We start from the raw sequence: 23,243 nt of genomic DNA on the forward strand, positions 1-23,243 counted from the left end.
CCTTTATAATTGAAAAAAGGGGCCAATGGGGAACAAGGTACTCAAGGGGAGTTTGTGAGGGTGTAATGCTTTTAATTTTTTAGTGCTGACTTATATAATTGCTTTAGTGAGCAAGTGCCAGGCTTTAGAGTAGGAATAGTGTGTTTATTATGAGAACTAGATAAGGTCTAAGGGAAAAAGTGAAGAGCAGACTTTATGGAGCCGAGAATGGTTTAAACCCAATTAAGCGGCGCTGCCCGATGCTGAGCTATGTGCAAAATCACGCAAAGCCGCGCTAAAGCGGGTTTTATACAGGGGGACTTCAAAGAGCTAGAAATTGGCCCAAAACGGCCAATAGACTACCAGATTCTTGTGCTGGGAATACTCATCCAGGAATAGATAGGCTGCTCTAAGCTCCCCACTGCCACTGGTGAACAAAGAAGCCTCCTTTTATCCAAGAAAGGAAATGGGCAACACAGGAACGTTCCAAAAGTCCAGAATACAGCAAAGCCTGTATTTGGACTACTCTAGGTCAGGAAAGACGGGAAACAAGGATTTTTTTTTTCTTTTTTTGCAACAAACAGCAAGAAAATGCAATAAATATATAACACAGGCTAGCGCACTTGAGTGTGTAGCCTCAACAGGTAAATGCAACAAACAGGACAAACTTTAAAAGTGCAGGTACAAAAACAACTTTAAACAGTTTAAAACAGTTCAAGAAGCAGAAATACTTGCAGTTTAGCTAGATTAGACAGTCACCCAGGTAGTAGCAGGAAAAAAAAAACACTTTTATCAGGTTAGCAGTCACTCTTTTAGCCTCTCTGCTGCTAGCACCACTCTGCATGACCACGAGGAGCTTGGCTGAGTAGTAACAAGCGCAAAAACTGCGCCAAAGTGGGTTTTATACAGGGGGACTTGAAAGAGCTAGAAATTGGCCCAAAACGGCCAATAGACTACCAGAGTCTTGTGCTGGGAACACTCCTCCAGGGATACATAGGCTGCTCTAAGCTCCCCACTTCCACTGGTGAACAAAGAAGCCTCAGACACGTATGGCTCTGGCATTTTTGTCACAGCCTTTATTGGCAGCATCTCTACAGGTACATTCTCCTTCCGCACCATTGGTGCAGACTCCTTCAGCTCCATCCTTGCCGATGCTGTCAACCTCCAGGATACTGCCCTCTATGGTGCAGACAGCTTCAGCACCGATATGCTGTTCGGTGCGATCCTTTTCAGCACCATCAATGTTGCAGACACCTTCCTCAATGGCACCGTATTCATCGGTGCAGACATTTGCCACATACACCTCTTTACAGTGCAGACACCCTCAACTCCTATGGCACTGCCTTTGTCTGTGCAGATAACATTGACAGCATTATCCTCAGTGCAGACATGGTTCTGGGTTCTGCACCACACGAACTACCAAGAACCAAGTACTGTCCTTCCCTGGATCCGTTTGCAGGAAGCCAGTATAGCCCCTTTTTAGACAGGCCAGAATCTCCATCAGGTCTCTCTATGAGGTTGACCTGGAGCCTCTCAGAACAGGATGTGTTGTGGCTTGTCGACCAGTTGCTTGTGGCCAAGGGACTCTCTCAACTGTCTAAAGCTGCGTTCCCTCTTGCAGGTGACCATATTTCTCCACAGACTCCAACTTACACTCCTCCTTCGACTTCCAGGGAAGCATCGAAGCACCTTCCTCCAAAAGCAGCTTCCATTCCTTCAACACTAACAGTGGACCTCAGTTTGGAGCCAGAGTCGTCCTTGTGGCCCTCGGTGCACTGGGCACCAGGCCCTTCTCAGGCTAGTGGCTGCGCCATGGGGGTAGGCATTCTTGGTTTCACTCCAGTTTTTTCTATGGTACCCTCCAGGAATCCACCTCCCCTCATGCTCCACAGTCCTCTTGAGACTCCTGGTCTGGGGGTCGGCTCATCGGAGCGGGGTGTGACCCTGGTTCAGAGGTTGTGCTCGGTTCCTGGCTCCCATCCCTCTTGAGGCACTCCGGCCTTCCTGGCCATGAAGAAGGCACTTGCCTCTGCTGGCAAAACCTCCCTGTTGGAGTCCTTGCCCCCCCTCTGTGCCACAACTGTCTGACCCCGGGCATAAGGGCCTCAGGTTTCTCCCCCTCAGGAGATCCCTTATTTGCAATCTTCTCCAGAGCTCCCCACTGAGGAAGTCCCTTGCAAGGCTTCATGCAAGAGGAAGCACATGGACTCCACTGAGGAGTCTTTGACCGAAGATACGAACTTTGATGACGGGGAAGGGTCCCCACGGTCACTCTCTGATGAGGTGTCTTTTGGTGACATCCTCAGGATCCTTAGACAGAGGGGCGACTGGAAGTCCTCTAACCCTTCCTCAGAGGAATCTGTATTCCTGCAGGCCTTTTGTGCCCATCCCCCTACCTCCTGGGTTACCCCACCAGCCGATTATATTGTCCAGCTCATCGTCCATCGTGCATGGAAGGCTCCTAACTCATTGGAAGCTATACCTTGGAGGCCTGACCAGATTTTATCTCCCCCAGCTGAGCATCCCCATTGGTCCAAAGGTCTTCCAGTAGATGCCATGGTGATGGCGGCTGCAACCAAAAAAGACTTGGCAGAAGAGAGACAGACTGTCCATCCACCCAACAAGGAGTCCCGGGCGATAGGCAGACTCGAGAAGCATGTGTTTGCTTCATTGACCTTCACTGTAAGGTCCTTGAACTACTTGGCACACGTTATAAGGCTCCAGAGGGACCTTATCAACCAACTCTCTGAAACCTTAGCAGGAGCTGTTTCTAATGAGGTGCATGACAATGTAACTTCTCAGCGACCCTAGAATTGGTATCCAATTCTTCCATGTGCCTGATTTCACACACAACGGAAGGAGCGGCTAGAGCGGCAGGCGCAGGCATAGTCATGAGATGTCATGCCTGGACGTGCCTTTGTGACTTTGCGGACTCTCTTAAAACTTCCTTCATGAACAGCCCTATCGAAGCCACTTCATTGTTTGGCCCTAAGGTTAAAGATAGATACACTGGCAAGGTGCAAACAAGATGGCAAGACCCTCTCTGCCGTTGGTGTCTGACACTCCACCCCTCAATGATTCTACTCCAGAAATCAGAGGAGCGGGAAGATGTGGCACAGAAAATCGCAGGGCTCTTTCCGTGATGCATATGCTGAGTTCTCCCCTAGGGGAGGAGGAGGAGGAGGAAACTCTAATGGAAGATGCCCCTTTCAGGGCAGGGGAGGTATGAAAAACTGGGGTTTCAGAGATTCTTTCTCTGGCCAACCCTACCAGTGCTCCTGAAATGTTGTCTGACTGCTCCCCTCTGGAAGCAGTCTGGGGTCATTTTTCCTTGTACCCCACTGCCTGGCAAACCATAACCACTGATTCTTGGGTACAACGAATAATATCTAGAAGCTACGCATCCCCTTCCATCTCTGTCCCACTTCACCCAGAGTCTTACCCGATGTCAAAGGGAAGCAGCAGCACATGAAATCCGAAAGCTGCTACAAAAAAAGAGTCATCCAAACAGTCCCCCCAGACGAAATAGGATCCGGATTTTACTCAGGGTTCTTTTTAGTGCCAAAAAAGATGGGGGACTAGAGACCAATTCTGAATCTCAGGTCACTAAACAAATTTGTAAAAACAGAGAAATTCCAGATGGTCACGGTTCAGTCTATCCTTCCTCTTCTAGAAGAAGATGATTGGATGTGCTCTGTAGATCTTCAAGATGTGTATTACCATATAAAAGTGGACAAGCACTCAAGAAGATACCTCCACTTCTGCATAGGAGCCAGTCACTACCAGTTTTGAGCACTGCCCTTCGGTCTCTCTACAGCCCCCCAAGTGTTCACCAAATGCATGGCAGTGGTTATCGCTCACCTGCGACTTCAAGGATTCCAGACATTTCCATACCTAGACGACTGGCTAGTTACCACCCCCACCAAGCATTTACTGGAAGAAGCCCTAGACTACACTCTTCTCACAGCTCAGTGCCTGTGAATCACTATAAACTGGGAGAAGTCCAACACAACCCAGGACAATCCTTGGAATTCATCAGAGTTCTGTTGGACATGAGGAATTGCACAGCATCTCTTCTGGATCACAGACTTCAAAGAATAAAACAACAGGTTCAGCCACTAATCTGTCACCACAAATCCTCTGCTCGGTCCATACTTCAACTCTTAGGTTCGAGGGCAGCCTCGATCACCATTGTTCGTTTGGCCAGGTTCCACATGAGACTTCTTCAGTGGTACCCTCTACAACATCCTTTGTCTTTTCAGAAAAGTATAACTCAGAGATGCAAGCAAGATTTGCTCTGGTGGATGTCTCAAAATCCCCATCAATGGTCTCGCCCCTTCAACCCCCATCAGCCAAAAGCCACAGTGACCACAGATGCCTCCCTTATGGGGTGGGGGGGCTATGTCAAGGAAACTCGGTCCAAGACACCTGGTTGGAGACAGAGGCCCATTTGCATACCAATATCCTGGAACTGAGGGTGGTGCTATTAGCATTGCAAGCATTCCACTCGATCCTTCCAGCAGGGACTATTGCAGTCCAATCAGACATGTCAATAGTCTGGTAGATCAACAAGCAATGGGGCACCAGATCTTATCAATTGTGCTGAGAGGCCTTAAAAATATGGCAATGGGCAATAGCTTCCAACCGCTTTCTAACTGCAACGCACATTCCCGGGAGCTCCAACGTGATAGCGGACAAATTGAGCAGGTGCATTCTACAACCTCGTGAGTGGTCCCTCAATCCTGTGATAGTGGCAAAAATTTTCAACCACTGGGGCCAGCCTTGCTGCGATCTGTTCACCTCCCCAATCAACTACAAGTGCAGCAACTACTTTGCCCTGATCCCCCCTCAGGGACAGTCACCGAGTGATGCTCTATTCCATGCTTGGCCCTCTGGTCTGCTTTATGCTTATCCTCCTCTACCCCTCATTTCCCAATTTCTGAAGGAAGCACGGCAGTTGAAGAACAAAGTGATCCTCATTGCTCCATATTGGCCTCGACAAGTTTGGTTCCCCTTCCTCTGGCCTCACCTGCTAGATCGATCATGGATTCTCAATCCAACCCCGACATTGATCTCCCATCTGCAGGGCCTGACTCACCCCATTCTAACAAACCTGAAGCTGACAGCTTGGTTTCTCCACTTCCAATGATTGCCAGGCAGGATAACCTCTCCTCCCTGGTGCGCAATATTCTTATTGCATCTCATAAGTCATCCACCAGGCTAATCTAACTCAGCAAATAAAAAAGGTTTACATTATGGGCAGCAAACAAACAATTGGACCCCTTGTCAGTCCCAGTTTCAGTGGTATTAGATTACTTATCAGATCTTTTTCAGTCTGAGGTATCAGCCTCTACTATTCGTGTTCATTTAGCTGCCATTTCTGATTTCCACATTGGCTTTCAGGACTCTTCACTCATGTAGCACAGACTCTGTAAGACTTTCTTGAAGGGTGTTTTTCACCTAAAACCTCCCTTTAGAGAACCAGTACAACCTTGGGATTTGGCCTTGGTTCTACAAGCCCTGACAGCTCCCCCCTTTGAACCTGCAGCTTCATGTGATCTAAAGTATCTCTCTTGGAAAACCTGGTTTCTGGTTGCAATCACATCAGCCAGATGTCTATCAGAACTTCAAGCCTTATGCATCAAATGTCCCTACCTTATTTTCCATAAGGATAGTCTCACTGAGAACTAAATCTTCCTTTTTACCAAAAGTGGTGTCAGAGCAGTCTATCAACCAGTCTATTGACCTCCCAGTATTTTTTCCAAATCATTCTAGCAAGGGAGAGTATTGCCTGCACTCTATAGATGTTCACAGGCAATTATGTTTTTATTTGGACAGAACAAAATCTACCCGGCTAGGTCATCCTGTCTTTAATGTTACATTGACATTATGGTTGAGAAATCGCATTACCTTCATCTACAACAACAACATCACCTTGCCACACAAAGTGAAAGCCCATTCTACAAGGTCTATGGCAACTTCGGCAGCTTTCCATGCTAGGGCTTCCTTCAATGACATTTGCTCAGCTGCGACTTGGGCCAAAACCCATACTTTTATCCTTCATTACAAATTGGATTCGGCCTCCAGAAGAAGAGCTTCTTTTGGTTCCATGGTGCTCAGGAATGTCCTTCCATGAGGGCCGCCCAGGAATACAGGTAGTTGGGGACTCTGTCCCATCAGTAAGAAATGAACGAAGATTAACAACATCAGATAAAGAAGTTATTTCTTACCATAACATTCTATCTGTGTTGTTGAACGTCATTCATTCTTTACTCCCCACCCTCCGTCCCCCTCCTGAGGTTCCTGGTGGATCTCATATGCTCCTTTTTTCCATTATTGTAGGTCTGTTATGACCAGTGGCAGCCTCTATTTTTGTCTATCAACTTGCAAACTCAATCTGAGGTAACAGCGAGCAGAGCATTGTGGGTGGGATCTTGGCTCAAGAGTTTCTGGCTGATGCGAGCTTGGTATGAGGCCTTCTCAGTTCCGAGGATGGAACCGATAACCCATCAGTAATGAATGAATGAAGATAACACAAATGGAACATTATAGTAAGACATAACTTCTTTTTTTTTGTACAATTTTTTTTGGTGAATTTTCACTTTTTCACTTAACTGGTTTTGGTCAAATGGCACTGAGTATCTTTTGCCATTCGATATAATTATAAAGAACTAAAGCAAACTGACCCTAATTGGCTGCCCCACATTCTGGTTAGCTCCAGGAAGACAGTACAAGAAGATACAGTGACTACTTGTTTTCTAGACTAACCCTCCAAGTCAGGGAGTCCACTGGCTTACTGTGTGTGCTGACCAGCTGAACTGCCTGTTGCAGAGATTCATAGGCAAGGCTCATTCCCAGACTTATGCAATCAATCTGCAAAGATGCAACTCTGTGCTGCATTGGTTGTAGATATACTAAATCATGTCTGTTGAGCTGTTTTCATCTGAAGCATTCCCTTTTGGGCATATTGTGGTTATCAAATCATAAATAAAAATTAAACTGCATCCCTGGAATGCATTACTACAGGTTTATTTACCTTATGAGTAGTAATGTGATCCAAGCTTTCTGATTTAACTACCTGTAAGCATTTATTACCCTACAGCTGAAAATGCACATCATTGAACTAGCTGAAGACTGTATTAGTTACATGAATATACATGATAAACAAGAATACAAGTAAATAAAAGTGAGATGGAAGAAGACAATTACCTTAATTGTCACAGGTCTTTTTGGATGTTTCCTATAGAATAATGCTTTAATGCCATATTCTGGTGTGGAATTACATTTGTGCAGCTGAGACTTAACTGTGGAGCCTTCACATTCAATGGTTACATAAGTATCAGGTTCTGTAATTGGAAGACAGTTATGTATGTATCAATATCGTCATATACATTTTGTGATACCACAGATTTTTCAAGTTTCCGCCCAAAAAACTCAGTTTGTTCACATACAGCCAGAATTTCATCCCAGCACCATTTATTTATTTATTAACTAGATATTTGAACTGGCCCATGGAACCTTTTCAGTCACGTCTTGGGCCAGAGAGACCAGACAATATAACTGACCATATATTTACATAGAAATTTACACTAGCATAGGCAGTACCATTTTCATCAGAAACATTAAAGCAATGAGACTTCCAAGATGACTAGACATTGAGTAACAGCTTAATTCTGTCTTAACAGAGAAAGCCAGTTGTCCTGCATTTCTGAGTAAATTTCATTAACTAACTAGTAAGTGCATCACCTGGATGCCAGGAAAAGAAAATAATGAAGGAAAATCATCTGCAAAAGGTGCTGAAAAAACACTGGGAGAAGTACTGCGGCTGTTCAGCAAAAAGAAGTACAAGCTCTAGACATGACTTCCAGTAACCTTGATGAAAGTATAAAGCAATTACATACAGACCTGACTAAATTTAATGAAACACTGATGGATTATACCAACTCAAACAATAAAAGGCTGGAAAAAATGGAAGACGCTTTAAACAGATACTCAGATTAGATGAAAAACTGCAAAACTCAGAGATAGAAATGAAGGAAAGGCTAACTGAATATGAGACTGCGCAAGAAGAGTTGTTTCAAAAAATAATTGAATTAGAGGACAGAGGAAGTAGAGAGAACCTGAGATTTTGTGCTATACCTGAGAAGCTGGAATGAACACACTGTATTAATTTCATGAAAGCACAAGTATTCCACAACAGGAATTGTTAATTGAAAGGGCACATCATGTGTACACTCCAAACAACCTAGACCTTTAATAGTAAAAATGCAATCTTACTAGCAGAAGGGGGTTGATTCTGACAAAACTGTGGCAGAAGGACAAAGTAGTAAAAGTGGGAAACAGCACAGTGATTGTGGAGAATGACTACTCATTGTACACAAGGCAGAAGAGGAATACATTTATTCCATTATATAGAGAATGTCAAGAAGCAGACATGAGATTCAAACTGCTTTATCCAGCTATCTTCAAAATATTTTTCCCTGGAGGAACAAAAACATTTTTTGATGAAGTACATGCTAAGGAAGAAATACAAAAGTCTGTCCAACAAAAAGTGTGCTGTGAAACAGAAGGAGATTCAGCTTATTGTTCTTGTGGTAATAAAGACCACAGAGAGACTATGCCAGTGAAACCTTTCCCAAGGTTTCAATGGAAAATGCTTGTGAGAGGGAAAAAAGCACAGGAGTTGACTAGAAGAACTGAGAGTGCAGTGGAGATGAAGCAGAGACAGGGTTTGAGAGATGGAGATGAACAGGAACAGAACAATAAAATATGGAAATATTCGACTTTATTAAACTTGTAGGGAACTGTAAAGCATATGCCCTACTTCATGTCACTAATGTTTGGAAAATTAGGAGAGGGGAAGAGGAGGGAGACAGGTGTAAGTAAAAAAAATAACAGCATTATTTAAGTGATGCATGATTTTCTCTAAGTGTTATAAAGTAACATTTTTTCAGTTATTTTTAAGTGTAACAGGGACACTAATATAAACAGGTGCCTCTGTTTATTCATTTTGTCTCTCCCCTCTGTCTTTCTCCTTGTTCAGTTTTAAGAAATGTAGGCACTGCAATATAAAAAAGGGATTGCGTTAAAAGAGCATGATAAAAGAAAAAATACTGTACTTTTTCGCATTCTTGCTTATAGGAATGACTGGGTTAAAGTCATTAGCTTTATATAGTAACAAGTTTTAACAGAAAGCAAGTAAATGAAAAAAAATATTGAATATGATAAGGTCTATTTTCTAATAAACATTCCTGTATCTGGTTCTCATGTCACTAGCAGACACTATAATAAAGAGAAATGGCTTGGGAAAAATGTTTTCTGAAAGCATTCAAGTGTTTTCCCAGCTGGCAGAGCTATAAAGATAATGCAACACCAGACAGCACTTAATAGAATCACAGACTTTGTGATGCATCTTAGCATGGATAATCTTTCTTTCTGTTTAGCTTGAGTCTGTGTGAGTGGCTGTTAGTTTGGAACTTTTGTTTTTATTGGGGGTAAAACTTCAATAGAGGATCTTAACATCATAGGAAGTTACTAGGCTAATGGCCCTAGGGCCCTTACAAGTCAAGCCAAGTTAAGTTCTACCCTTATTTCCAATATCAGCACTTATTGCCCCTGTCCAACCAGGACACAGGTGGAACCTCCCCAGGTGAATTTACAGTTACACATCCAGTGGTTCAGATTGCATTTGAAGAGGGCCAATGAGCTGCTCTGTTTGACATGAAGTGGGAGTCTGTTCCAAAGGTGTGGCAACCATTGGGAGACAAATCTGTCCCTTCAGCAGGTGCTACTAATGTCACATACCAGGTTAAGGTCTTTAAAGGGAGTAACCTGTGTACCATTTGACTTGGGAGATGCAGGATTTCCAATACAGCAGGGTCAGAGATTGCCTTATATGCTAGGCAGATATTGCCCCCAAGTAGTCTGTAAGAAAAAGAATAAAGTGACAGTTATGTCAGATGATCCACAAAGGACAGATGCCAAAGACCTTGAATTTTCCTTGTGAGGAATCTTTGTGGTCTTTCCAATTGCTGCAGGTGCTTGGAAAGGTACATACCAAAAGGGACATTGTACTCAATTATTTTGATGAGGGAAGAGTACAGGGAGGTTATAACTTCTTTTTTTTCTGGAGGCAATGCCCTTATTAAGGGGATGAGCACTATAGAAAGCCCTTCTTACCACTGTGGAGACATGGTGATCAAAGGTAAGGTTGCTGTCAACCTGTGTGCCAAGGTCTCTTACCACTGAGTGCATACTTAGGGTATTGCTATTGATGTGGTAGTTAGCAAGAACATCACTCTTACAGAAGGGATGATGATACATTTTGCACTGACTTTAAAGTCATGACTTTGGCACCAATCATTTGTTTGTGTAAGACCCTCTTGTAGGATGTTGACATCATTTGGAAATTTTGTGACCACTCCCAGTTTGCAGTCATCAGCAACCTTTGTCAGTCACAGACTTTTAGCTTTGCTTGTACTTCAGGGAAATAGATTTCAATAGATGTCCCAGGACTGATCCCCGTGGAACACCACTGGTTATAGGTCTGCTGTTGGAGGTGGATTCCCCTATTTTTGACTATATGGGTTATATCAATGAGCCATTTAGCGACCTATCTAATAATATAATGGTTGATACATAGCTGGATGAGGTTATCAATGATGCCTGAGTCACGGATAGTGTCAAAAACCTTTGCTAAGTCTAGATAGGCTGTATGCACAGATTTCCCCTCATCCAGGGCCTTGGTGACTGTCTCAAAGAATTCCACCAGGTTTAACGGGCATGATGTCCTTTTGACAAATCCAAACTGAGTAGGGTCAAGTATTTGGAGATTACCTATATCTTTGCTGATAAGATCCATGATCATTCACTCCATGGCCTTGCATATAAGGCTAATCATACTAATAGATCTATAGTTCCTGGGGTCAATAGAAGCACCACCTTTGTGCAAGGGGATAATGGTGGCCATTTTACATTCAGCTGGGATGTAGCCAATGCTTAGACTATGATTGAAAAGAGTACCCAGTAGTGTTGCTAATTCTTGTTCGAGCCCATTTAGGCCACAGCCTGGGATGTTATCAGGCCCATAGATGTGTTTTTTGGCCTTAAAGAGGAATTTACGACCTGCTCTTTAGGGATACAAGGAATGGGACAGGTGGTAGGGATGTCTTGGAGTACGTGTGGTGGGGACAGGGGAGTGAAGTTTTCACAGAACTTGTCTGTTAACAGGTTAGCTATGTCCAAAGGCTCAGTATATGTGGTATCATTAACTACCAGTTTGGCACAAATCTGAGCATTTCCTTTTAGGTTATGGATGTAACTAAAGAATGCCTTATGCTTGTCCTTAGTTGAGGAAGCTAATTTGGATTCCTAGTTTGTTTTGGAGGACTTTACAAGTCATCTTATTTGCTTGTTTAAACTGAGGAGGGAGTGATTCCATCTTAGGGCTCGCTCCCTTTTACTCTTAGCAATTTTTTCCTCTTATTGTAAAGACTGTTAATGGCAGTTGTCCACCAGGCAGGTTTGCCCTTCCTTGAGAAGCTTGTTTTGGTCCTATCAGGTACGGCTGAGTCAGTGCAGTTATACAGGTGTTTGTATAAACCACTGGTGTAGAAGTCGGCACAGTTGCATCTGAGGGGGGAGGTGCAGTGAAGCTATTTATACCATCCCATAAGAAGTTATAATCTGCTTTGGAGAAGTTTTTTTTTTAGTTTAGTTGCTGCTGGGGGGAGACAGGTGTGATAGTTACTTCAAATGAGACTTTGTGGTCAGATCTCACCAGGGAAGACCTCACAGTGGAGGTACTACAGTGGTCCCCCATATTGGTAAGCACCAGATCCAGGATGTTGGTACCCCTTTTGGGGGTGTCAACCAACTGGACCAGGGTATTAGACTTAAAGTCATGGAGCCTTTGGGCAAGTGAGTTTGAGCATAGTTAGTGGCCCAAAACCATGGTGTTCAGATGTATCTTGATAAACCCAAATAGATCCAAATAGGCAGAGTGGCTGTGCTGATTTATGGAGGGGTCCTGTAGCTGGCAATGACTTGAATAGGTGTACCACCAGCAGTTAATTGCACCTGAAGTATCTTCAGGGAATCATACTGTATAACCAGTCTGGAGGTGTATTTATCTTTAATGAATATTGATACACCACCTCCTTTAGTTTTCATGCTTTCAGTTTGTGGTCTGAACATGTGGAAGGAGATGTAACACAGTGTGGCTGGAGTGATGTCCACAGCCTTGAACCAGGTCTCTGTGACTGCACAAATGTTTGCATTTTCCAAAGTGAGGACTGCTTCCAGTGATTGCAGTTTCATGTTAAGACTCCTAGTGTTTATCAGAATAACCTTGAGGTTGTTTTGAGATGGAGTTTTTACATCAGGAATGTTGTCCTTGAGACACTCCCTAAAAAGGCACTATGGGGGTGGCAAGAGCTTTAACCAGTAGCCGAAATCCCAGGGGTGACAGATGAAGACCATCTCTGGCAAAGCATTGAGGTCTGTCAGTCATGTCATCCCAGGTTGACAGATACTGGATCCCCTTAGAATGACACCAGAAACTAACCCCAATATTCAAGTCAATCATTTTCAGTTTGTATTGAGGCATCATCCTAAGTGAAGGTAAAATGTAGCTTAAGGCTAGGGACATACCTGCCTGAGGCAGAAAGTCCTAGAGCTCAGTCATGTATCTCCTCATATAGTCCAGAGCAGTATGTCTCAAGTCAGTCACACCAACATGGACTGTGATGGATATTTGAAGATGTACATAGTTTTGTGTGTTATTAAGTTAGTAGGTTTTAGGATGGTATTAACTCTGTGTGTGTGTGTGTGTGTGTGTGTGTGTGTGTGTGTGTGTGTGTGTGTGTGTGTGTGTGTGTGTGTGTGTGTATTCTTCTTTGAGAGTTTTCAAAAAAACAAAAAGTTTTGCAAGATGTGACATAAGCTTAAATGGAGATGACAAGAAACAATATAGACAAGAAACAATATAAAGTATAAAGGATTAACCTGCCAAACAGTGCATGCATGTAACAAAAGCTGGAACTAGACATTTAACAAAAAAGTTGTTATATATAAAAGGTGGGAATAATTATCCCTCAAGAATATGATTATTTCTATAATGTTTTTAAATGTTAATGGTCTTACAGATAAATACAAAAAAGAAAGAGTAGTGAATTATATTAAAAAATGCAGAGTGCAAATAGCTGTGCTACAGGAGACACACTTGGAAAGAACTGAACATGTGTATTTGATAAGGAAAGGTTTTCAGGATGGTTATTCAGTGGAATACCTAGGGCAAAAGAAGAGAGGAGTACTTACATTGATTGCAAGAGAAGCTCCAGTAGTAATAGAAAAGGAAAAACATGACAATAATTGTAGATTAGTAGTACTTAAGGGGTTACTGGCAAGGGAGGAGGATTACACTGGCATGTATTTATATTCCCCCAAATACTGCTATAATAGAGCTAAAGTAAATTCTAGGAGAAATAAGCAGCTTTCACCATGGACTATTAATTATAGGTGGAGACTGAAATTTGATTTGTAAGATGTGTCTGGGGGGGGGGGGCGCAGAAAGGGAAATATAACAAAGGAGGGTAGATTTTTAAAGAAATTTATGAAAATATTTGGCATGGAAGATGTGAATTTATTACTAGGAATTCGGAGTGAATTTACATATTATTCCTCAAGATACAAAAACTGGCCTGGGCTAGACAGAATTTGCATTTCACAGGAACATGTGCATTTAATTGAAGGTCTTGATATGCACCCAATAACTATTTCAGATCATGCGCCAATAATAACTAAAAAAGCACAGGGTAATAAAATAAAATTGAGACACTGAAGCTTTCCCACCTATCTGTTGAAAAGGAATGGGTTGTGAAAATTATTCAGGAGCGATTAGAAAAGAAAGAAATTTCTGAAAATATAGCTAGGGAGTGGGATAAAATTAAAGTGGAATTTAAAAATAGGGTGAAAATAAAAGAAAGGGAGATATGGTTAAGAAGTAACAATAATTATTTAGAGGGGCTGACAAATAAAGTATCGCAAAATAGGGTGAATCTTGCAGAACAAGAAGAGGAGCAACTACAGAATGCTAAACAGAAAATAAGGGATTACCTTGATAATATGCATGAGTTTACAAAGATTGCTGCTAAGTAACTGCCTTTTGATAGTAACTCCAGAGCACAAAAACTTTTAACACAATGACTCGGGCAAAGCAACAGAAAGTAGAAGGGGCTGTTACCAAGCTTAGGGAGCCTATAGCAAGGGATCCTGTAAAAGTATTAGAAATATTTCAGAAATTCCATGAAAGTCTGTATAAAGCAGAGAAATATGGAAATCAAGAAAAGGTACAAATGAGAATGTTTATGGAAGAATTAAATATGCCAAGGCTAGAGGAAGAGGATGCTCAATTACTAACAGGACAGGAGGAGATGAGATAAAAATGGTGATGTATATCTACAGGAAAGTTCCCAGGTATAGATGGTATTCCTGTGGAGGTTTGGAAGGAGTCTATATCAGCTTATCAAAAGCTGATGAGTGAATGCTCTGATTGACCACAAAACGGTGAATAACCAAAATAGTGAAGACACGGAACAGCGATATTTTTCCCCAGGGAAAAAAAATCATTGTCCCCCCCACAAAAAAAAATAAAAAATAAAAACACAACATAAAATGGGGGGCTTTGCCACCCCCCCTACTTAAATATACCAACTCTGAGATCACACCACAGTGGAGGAAATAGCAAACTCCCAAAAAAGGCCCAGCAATTTTTTTTTTCCCCTTGGAAAAAATCACTGTTCCGTATCTTTGCTATTTAGGTTGTTCGATGTTTAGGTTTCAATCAAAGAGTGTTCGGTCTTATCAGCTTTCGATAAGCTGATATAGACCCGTTTAGAAGCTAGGAGGAGAAAAAAACTGATAATGATCTGGAAGTTTTTGTTTAGCAGTATTTTAAGAGGAGAAGTACCAGCATCCTGGAAGAAAGCAGTATTAGCTGTAATACTTAACAAGGGTAAAGATCCACCAGATCTAGCTTCATACAGCACCATTTTAGTACTAAATCATAATTATAAAAAGAGTTTGTAATGGCTAAAAGAATGGCAAAAGTGATGCCAAAATTGATAGATATGAATCAATGTGGTTTTGTAGAGGGGAGGCAAACATCTGACAATGTAAACAGAACAGTGATGATCCAGAGGGAAGCAGAATGTAAGAAAATACCACTGTGGCCGGTCGGTCTTGATACAGAGAAAGCATTTGACAGAGTAATATGAGATTTTATGAGCAGAGCAATGGAAGCATTTGCATTCCATGATGATAATATAAGGTTGATTAGGAGGATGTATGAAGGATAGGAGGAGAAAATTAAAGTGGGAAGGGTCTTGTCTGATAATCTCTGCCTGAGCATAGGAACCAGGCAGGGGTGTCCTCTCTCCCCTTTCTTATTTGCATTATATTTAGAAACATTGGAGAAATTCAAGGATGTAATTGATATGGTAGTCAAGAAAAGCCTGCTCTATTTGCAGATGACATTATTTTATACCTGACAAAACCAGAAAGGACATTACAGTGCTGTAGAAAATATTGAGACAGTTTCAAACCTTTTTCACAATACAAAATTAATAAAGCTAAAACAAAAGCAATAGCGGTAAATTTTGTACCACATAAGAATTGGTTCAGCAATATTCATATTATGGGGACATGATAAAATGAAGTATTTAGGAGTATGGATTAAAATGATACCAGTGTGGCAGCTACGAATATGCGGGAAGAAACTAAACAAAAGATAATACAAAAACTGACAAGCTCTGTTATATGGATATCGATAGTAAGATACAAGCAGTTAAAATGGTTTAGTCCCTTCAGTCTTATACACTGGTCAGTCATACTATTATCAACCAGAGGAGAAGTTGTGGATAGCAATTAATAAAGAGCTGAAGGATTTTATCTGGGAGGGGAAGACGGCAAGAGTCAAGTGGGTAAGCTTATTCTTCCAAAAAAAAGTGCAGATTGGGATTACTAGAGTTGAAGGGGTATTTCAGAGCAATACAGCTAAGGCTCCTGTACATAGCACAAGCAGAAATCTATAATTCAAAGTGGAAAGAGATGATGATGAAACAAGGGGGGAGTTCAAGTAACAGGCAGAGACTGGGATTTTGAATGCAGACCATTAAGGAGAACAACAATAATCATACAGAATATTATATTCATAAAGTAGCAGAAAGTCTTCTAAGAACTAAGCTGACACGGGAATGGAGAAAGGAGATTCTGCCAATAGGGAATGACTGCAATTAGGAATACAGACAATAGGCAAGATGGGGCAGAATACATTGGAGAAAACTGGCAAAGGACCCAAGGTATTGGGAGCAATAACTAGAGGAGGAAAGGTAAATAGAATGGGAAGACACCGAGAACTTATTTGGGCTGCAGGATAGAGACTGACTTCCATATCAAGAATTGATATCAGAGTATATGCAAAGAGAAAAAATAGGAGGGTCCTAAATGAAAGGCCATCACTGGTAGAATTTTTAGCAGAATCTAGAACAGACGTTGCCGTTAAGAAAGGAATAATTAGACCATATAAAATATTGCATGATACCTATAAGAATCAGTCAGAGGAGGTGAAGAAGGATTGGGAAGAGAGATTAGATAAGTAATTCACAAAGAACTAGGGGGGGATATATGTATGTCTCCCAAATATGCAACAAAATCTAGGAGATTTAGGATCTTTGCCTGGAAGTGCTTACATAGGTATTTTTATACCCCAAGCAGACTTCAAAGAATTTTTCCTCAGGCAGACAGCAAATGTTGGAGGTGCAATGGGGAAGAAAGAGGTAACTGGGAACATATTTTCTGGATGTGAAACGATTTGGCAGACTTTAAAGATTCCCTGCAAGCTGCTCTGTTGAAGATGCTGGGTTGAACAAATTAGAGAAACTAAAGAAATGATTTTTTTTGAGCTATGATGCAGAATCAGAATTGACTAGACATAGTAAGGCCTTGCTGAGTCTAATTATAATGGCTGCCATAAAAGCAATTACTAGAAAATGGAAATCAAAGTCTAAACCGATTTTACTAGAAGCAGCAAAGATAGTAACAGAGATGAAACAACTGGAATCTTTAGAAATGGGTAGGAGCAAATTACATACGGAAAAAATGGGAAATGTGGGATCAATACATGCAGAGGAGGAATGAGGTTTAAAAGAAGACAGGATTTGAATGAGCTATGTAATAGTTGACAAACAATGACTGGATATGTTAAAACTGATGTATAATGTTTGCAGCTACAGTTGTCAGCACAGTTTGGAATGTATAATGCTTGCAACTGAGATTGTGTCACTATGGTTTATTTTTATTTATCTAAATGTAACGTTATCTATGTCATAAATGATAATTTAATAAAGATGCTTCGTGTTTAAAAAAAAAACATTAAAGCTCATGTGCACCATGGCAATATGGAAATAACACTAAATGTTTTGTTTTTCATAGTTTAGTTCTGCCTTATATTTTAAAGTCATTACATTTAAAGGAAACATTTCTTCCTTAGCTTTTATGATTAAAATTATGAAGAGAATCAACCTTCTGCATAGACATTGTATTCTACCACTGTTGCAGCATGTACAGGTGTGACTTCCTTGCTGATGCTGTGACATCACATTGTGGTCAGAAGTATTTATAAGAAATAGGTGTAACGTGTTTAGAGGTGTGCATTTCTAAAAATGTTATTTCAAAATAGTTCTTTTTTATGATTTTTTTTCTTTCTATTTTTTTTTTCTTTTTCTTATAAATGCATTTGAATGCATCCTAATTTTTTAAAATTTTTTAGGCTGTCACAACAAGGACAAATCTGCATTAGCAGCTCCATCCTGAACTCCGTTCTCGCCATTACATAAATTAAATGTCTTTACTCACATGAATATCATCTCTTATTGCAGAGCTACATAGTTCCTTCTGCACAAAGTGTTCAGGTGTACAGACAGTACAGTAAAAGTACAGACTTCTATTTTAATTCACATTTCCAAGAACAGGCACCCAGACTCTGTTTACAAAAGTGCAGTAATGATCCAAGTTTACATCATTAAGGTGACAAGTATAATGATGCCCATCAGGAATTACTGCGACAGGAAGAAATACAAACAGCGTCTTTTGTGAAGGTCCATTGAAAATGAAAAATAAACTATACAGATTCAAAATTAAAGATTCTCAAGACGGAATGGCAAACCTTTACTACTGGACATTCCTTTGTAAGATATTTGGGAGATAACATTTCATTTCACAACTTTAAATTTGGTCACCATGTATTTAGAACAGCAGCTATGACCCAGGGTAATTTCTTTTTTCCCTGTGGTACTAGATCCTACAGGAGTTGTTGGAGACTGCTTGGAATTCTATGGAATCCTTCCTCCTTCCTTTAGTACACAGCTGATAAGTGTACCCTAATTATGGAAGCAGACTTACTGTAGCACCTTCTTACCTACCTGAACCCCCCCCCCATTCTTTTCCTGGCAACAATTCAGATTCTTTTTTTTTTAAACTTAGAGTACTGTGAGACGTGCCCGCGCTAATATGTTGTTAGCTTTTTCTGCATTTTGCTAGAAACAGCATCCTGTACAGAAAAAGTTAGCTGAAATGAGCCAAGAGTTTCCATCTTCCATTTCCGTATTTCTAGTCACATGAGAATAGCACACTTCTGAGTCCCCCTTAAACCATCAGCTATGCCCTGTCAGTGACTGATAAATCAGTCAATCATCCTCGGTGAGGTTAAGGGGTTAAGGGGGAATGTTCACCCTTGCCTTGGAATGTAATCAGTCAAAGCCCAGATGGCATTGTGAACTCTGGGAGAGTGGGCACATCCACATTACGTCTAATGTACCCACTCCTAATGTTTTATTTTGCTTACCTGTCTTTGGTGTTGTGCAGTTATTTCTGTACAAAGGCATACACAGTACAACCTGCTATGTCTGCTTATTCATGGGTTGCGTGACTTACCATGCCTCAGGATGGTCAGTCTGTTCTCATGGCTGCAGTTTACCTCTATTTAAACAGAATACATTGCTGAATGTTTGCTCTTAGCATGGAAGCAGCCTTCACCTGTAACTCATGAGTACAAAGCCCCAGTATATTGGACCAACAAAGAAACAGTGCAGTTGGATAGTGCAAGTTTCAGCCTGCAATGTGTTCATGTTTAAGTCACCTCTGTATTTTCCTTCACTGTTGCACTTGAGATAATTTGTTTAGGTACCAAGATGGGGTAAACCACTATGGCTCCACATCAGAAGTGCAAAATCCCATAATATTTTGAAATCTGCAAATAAAAGAAGTGAAATACGACTGTAGAGAAATGCAAATTAGAAAGCTCTCTGTAATGCCATTAGTATTTTTATAGAGAGTTTCACTCCTTGCTCCCTCTGACTTGATAGTTCCATCCCCAAACAGTTCTATACTAATTCCCTTTTCAAAATCAGTGTACCTTAGAGTAAAGGAAATTCATTAAGTTACTGCACCCTCTGGTATAGCATGTATTCACAGTTTCATTCTATGTTTTTTGAGGATCTCAACTCAAGTCTTCAGAATTTCATTGGGAACCCCACCAGTATGTGTGGTGATGATTGTTTTATGTGGGGTTACGACTGTTTACCGTACCACATAACATTTCAGCCAACTGACCCTGTGCAAAGCAGTGTGTATATGTTTATCACTAGTAGTAAGTGTACATACACACTTCATGTACCTTGCAGGCCAGCAGTCTCTTATATCTGGATTTCTGCAACACACAAGCAAACCAGGGTGACAGGCTACTTAATTTATTGTTTCTTGGTCAACAGCTCATTATCCGTCTGGCCTGGACCAGAGGAGAGCACCAGGTCCCACAGCCTGCTCCAATAGTGAGACAATTGTCATTCAGCCATTCCCTCCACCATTTCTGACTGATAGCATAATTCATTTAAAAAACAGCCTGTTTCGGAATAGTTTAAAAAAATGTAATATTTAAGTTGAGGTAGGACATACGATCATTGGACAAACTCCCAGGAGGCAAAGCAAAGAAGACCCGCTATAGAAGGATCACATATTTTGCAGACTGTGATCATAATAGTAAAAGAAAAGTCAGTACACCCCAAAACAACCTCCCACACACACACTGTCTGAGACCAGACATCAAAGACAAACATGCACAATGAATTTTATTGGGATTGCAAACTCTTCTGCCATCACTTCTTTTTACTTAGTATATACTAAGTCCAAGATCAAGCAAACCAGAAGAAAGCAGCATTGCTAGTATATAATATTACTGGTTTCCCCATTTCCATATTTGAGTGTCCACATTGGCAAGTAAATCCTGAAATAGTGATGCTCAGTGACTGAGACTGTTATCATTGGTATCACTTAACAATAGGCCAAGCAAGTGAAAGACGTTTCACTGGGGCAGCAATCTGGTGTCCTGTTCCCATTTAAACATAGTTCCATTTTTCACTTTTTTGGTGGAACTACATTCTTGTTTAATATTTCTAAGGACATTTGCTTACACTTAAAATGTTTAGTAACTGACAAGATGAGGATTCTGTGTGAGTTTCCTAGTAGCACATATTCTGAATCTTGCAGGCTATTATTTTGGACCCATAATAATCCTTATTCCTTGTAGTGATACTTTGCTGAATAGTACCTGTGTCAAACAAAAGCCTATATATATATATATATATATATATATATATATATATATATATATATATATATATATATATATATACACACACACACACACACAAACACATATGTATGCATGTTTTTGTGTGTGTGTGTGTGTGTGTGTGTGTGTGTGTGTGTGTTTGTGTCTGCATAGGAAGAAGCACACTATAATGTCTGCTGCTGCTGAAAAATCTTAAAAGGTGTTTCATAACAGCCGAGAATGTGCTTGCAATAATAGTGAACATTATCCTCAAAAGAAAATTAATCAGATATTGCTGTTACTAAATTTTTGTAACAAAATGAAACACCAGAATAATAGACAAAGCATACAGGTAACTTTTGTTTTATGGACCAAGATGCAGTATAGCAGACTTTGGTATTAAATCAATATATTCATTACAGCAGGTACATCATAATTGGCCATAAAATAGCCATTTCAGATATGTAATCCAAATATCAACATCCATTTCTTCAACTGCTGACAGAGCAGAGAAAATGTGCCAAATCCCTTTTGTCAACAGTAAAGTTTTCCCTTATCTCCACTGCTGCACGACCTTGGAATAGGTATGTACAATTTTAGGATTTGTGGGGGGCTTGCCTCCCTGTAAAAAGTTGTTTTGAGTATTGCCAAAACCTTTCGGCAGTATTTTTCAGTCTATTTGCAGTCGAAAAACATCTGTAGTAGATCAACATGAATATGCCAATTTTATACTCATTTGCAAATAATTTATATTCTGTTTGTATTTCTACTTTATGTCATAAAGTTGACAATATGGGACCCAATGCAGAACCCTAAGGGATTCTCACGTTATCTGATTTTATGCATATCTTGCACCAAGGATTCTTACAATATCTGATTTTATATATACTAAACAGTTTTATTTGCAGAAGCTGTTTCTGAAACTAAAGCACATCAATCCTATTTCTTGAAACTGTCATTGGGAAAAGAATAAAATGGACCACAAATCCGTCCATTTACAGCCCCTTTTTCCCATTTCTGCACATGGGGTTGGGGGTGTCACTTCAACAGTGACAATCATCTAGAGACAGTGTTCACATAAGCAGGTTGCTAGCCCTGCTGCTACTGTTCTTCCACACCATACATACTACACAAACCCCCCCTATGGCCAGTTTAGAATTTGGGAGGAAACTGTAGTATGCAGAGATAACCTTCACCAGCACAGGGAGGACATGCATACTCCTCACAGAAGGTACCCCAGCTGAGAATCAAACCTCTTGCTGTGAGGTAACAACATTTCCTGCTGCACCACTGTGCCACCCACTCTACATATTTCTGTATGGAACACAAATAGAGAAAATAAAATATATACCAAAATGCCTCTAAGTAATGCAGTTATGCACCCTTCAGGGCTATGCTCAGGGTGTTATCTCATATGTTCATTTTTGTTGCTTTGGTGCCTGTGAGTCATATAAACAACTTCTATCAGAAAGGCTATTAGGCCAAATGAACAAGTAGACAGTATTAGTCATTCTGACAGTGCAGTTACTTCAGGGAAGTGAGCAGTTTGTCTGCCCCTACTTAAAGTCTGAAGCCTAACTAAGCTTGTACCACATTCATCTTAGCTTATTCTTCTAGTAGGATTCAAACACATGACTGCAGTTTAACCAAATTAATAATTCCTATCTGGAAAAAGCATATTAACTGGAAGCCTCTTACCTTTGTTGTAGCCTGAAATCCACAGATGTTCAGCCTTGTGCACAGTAATAGATGTCACCCTTTTACAAATCCCTGCAGAGCCTTTCCAAAAGGATGACTTTGGCTGATCCTGTTTTAACTCCCTGTTGATAAATAGCAATTAACATTAATCAGTATTCCAGTATGTCTAACCAGGTACTACACTTCATGGTGTAGATTAATTTTTGAGATTATACCCTTCCTGTATTTCCTGTCTATTTACAGATGATGTATGGTTTAATGAAGCCTGATCTAAGACCAATTTATACAATGATTTCACACCTATACTGTCTGAAATTGGCAATGTGCACTCGGAATATACAAAGGCACTGGTTTAGAGCATGCGTATATATATATATATATATATATATATATATATATATATATATATATATATATATATATATATACACACACACACACACACACACACACACACACACACACACACACACACACGTAACAGGGAAGTGCTTTGTTTCTGCTCATTTTTATTTATACACATTTTTGTTAAGAAAATAAATAATTTATTTTACAACTTGCATTCACTATTGCACTTGAGATGATTTGTTTAGGTACCAAGATGTGATAAACCACTTTGTGTTCTCTGCAATTATTATGAATGCATGTAGCTAGCTGTATTTCACCTAAGATACAGCCTGCTAAAGGATACATTTTTTATTTAATTTGACAGTATTAACCTCTTCATATCTTATTATTTTAATTGTATAGAAATATACTCAGTAATGGAAAATAAGGAAAGCCCATCTGTGTCCAGTCAAATTGTTCTATAGTATATCAAAGCAACAAAACACCCTCTGTGTCCCAACCCATGCCATGGCGAGCATATCTCAGAGCAGCTTAATGCTACTTAGTTTGCTAT

General features: G+C 40.5%; 1 protein-coding gene across 1 annotated transcript in view; it reads right to left on the reverse strand.

Annotated features, from left to right (window-relative positions):
- Positions 1-23,243, reverse strand: part of LOC122806100 (calpain-5-like) — a 177,296-nt gene that overhangs the window by 18,438 nt on the left and 135,615 nt on the right. The window contains exons 11-12 of the mRNA XM_044076338.1: positions 22,343-22,464; positions 7,189-7,325 (exon numbers count right to left, since the gene is read on the reverse strand). Coding sequence (XP_043932273.1) covers positions 7,189-7,325; positions 22,343-22,464 — 259 coding nt within the window. The remainder of the gene's footprint in view (positions 1-7,188; positions 7,326-22,342; positions 22,465-23,243) is intronic.

This window comes from Protopterus annectens, chromosome 7.part0 (assembly GCF_019279795.1).
Source record: "Protopterus annectens isolate FY-2018-M chromosome 7.part0, PAN1.0, whole genome shotgun sequence".
Classification (NCBI taxonomy): Eukaryota; Metazoa; Chordata; order Ceratodontiformes; family Protopteridae; genus Protopterus; species Protopterus annectens.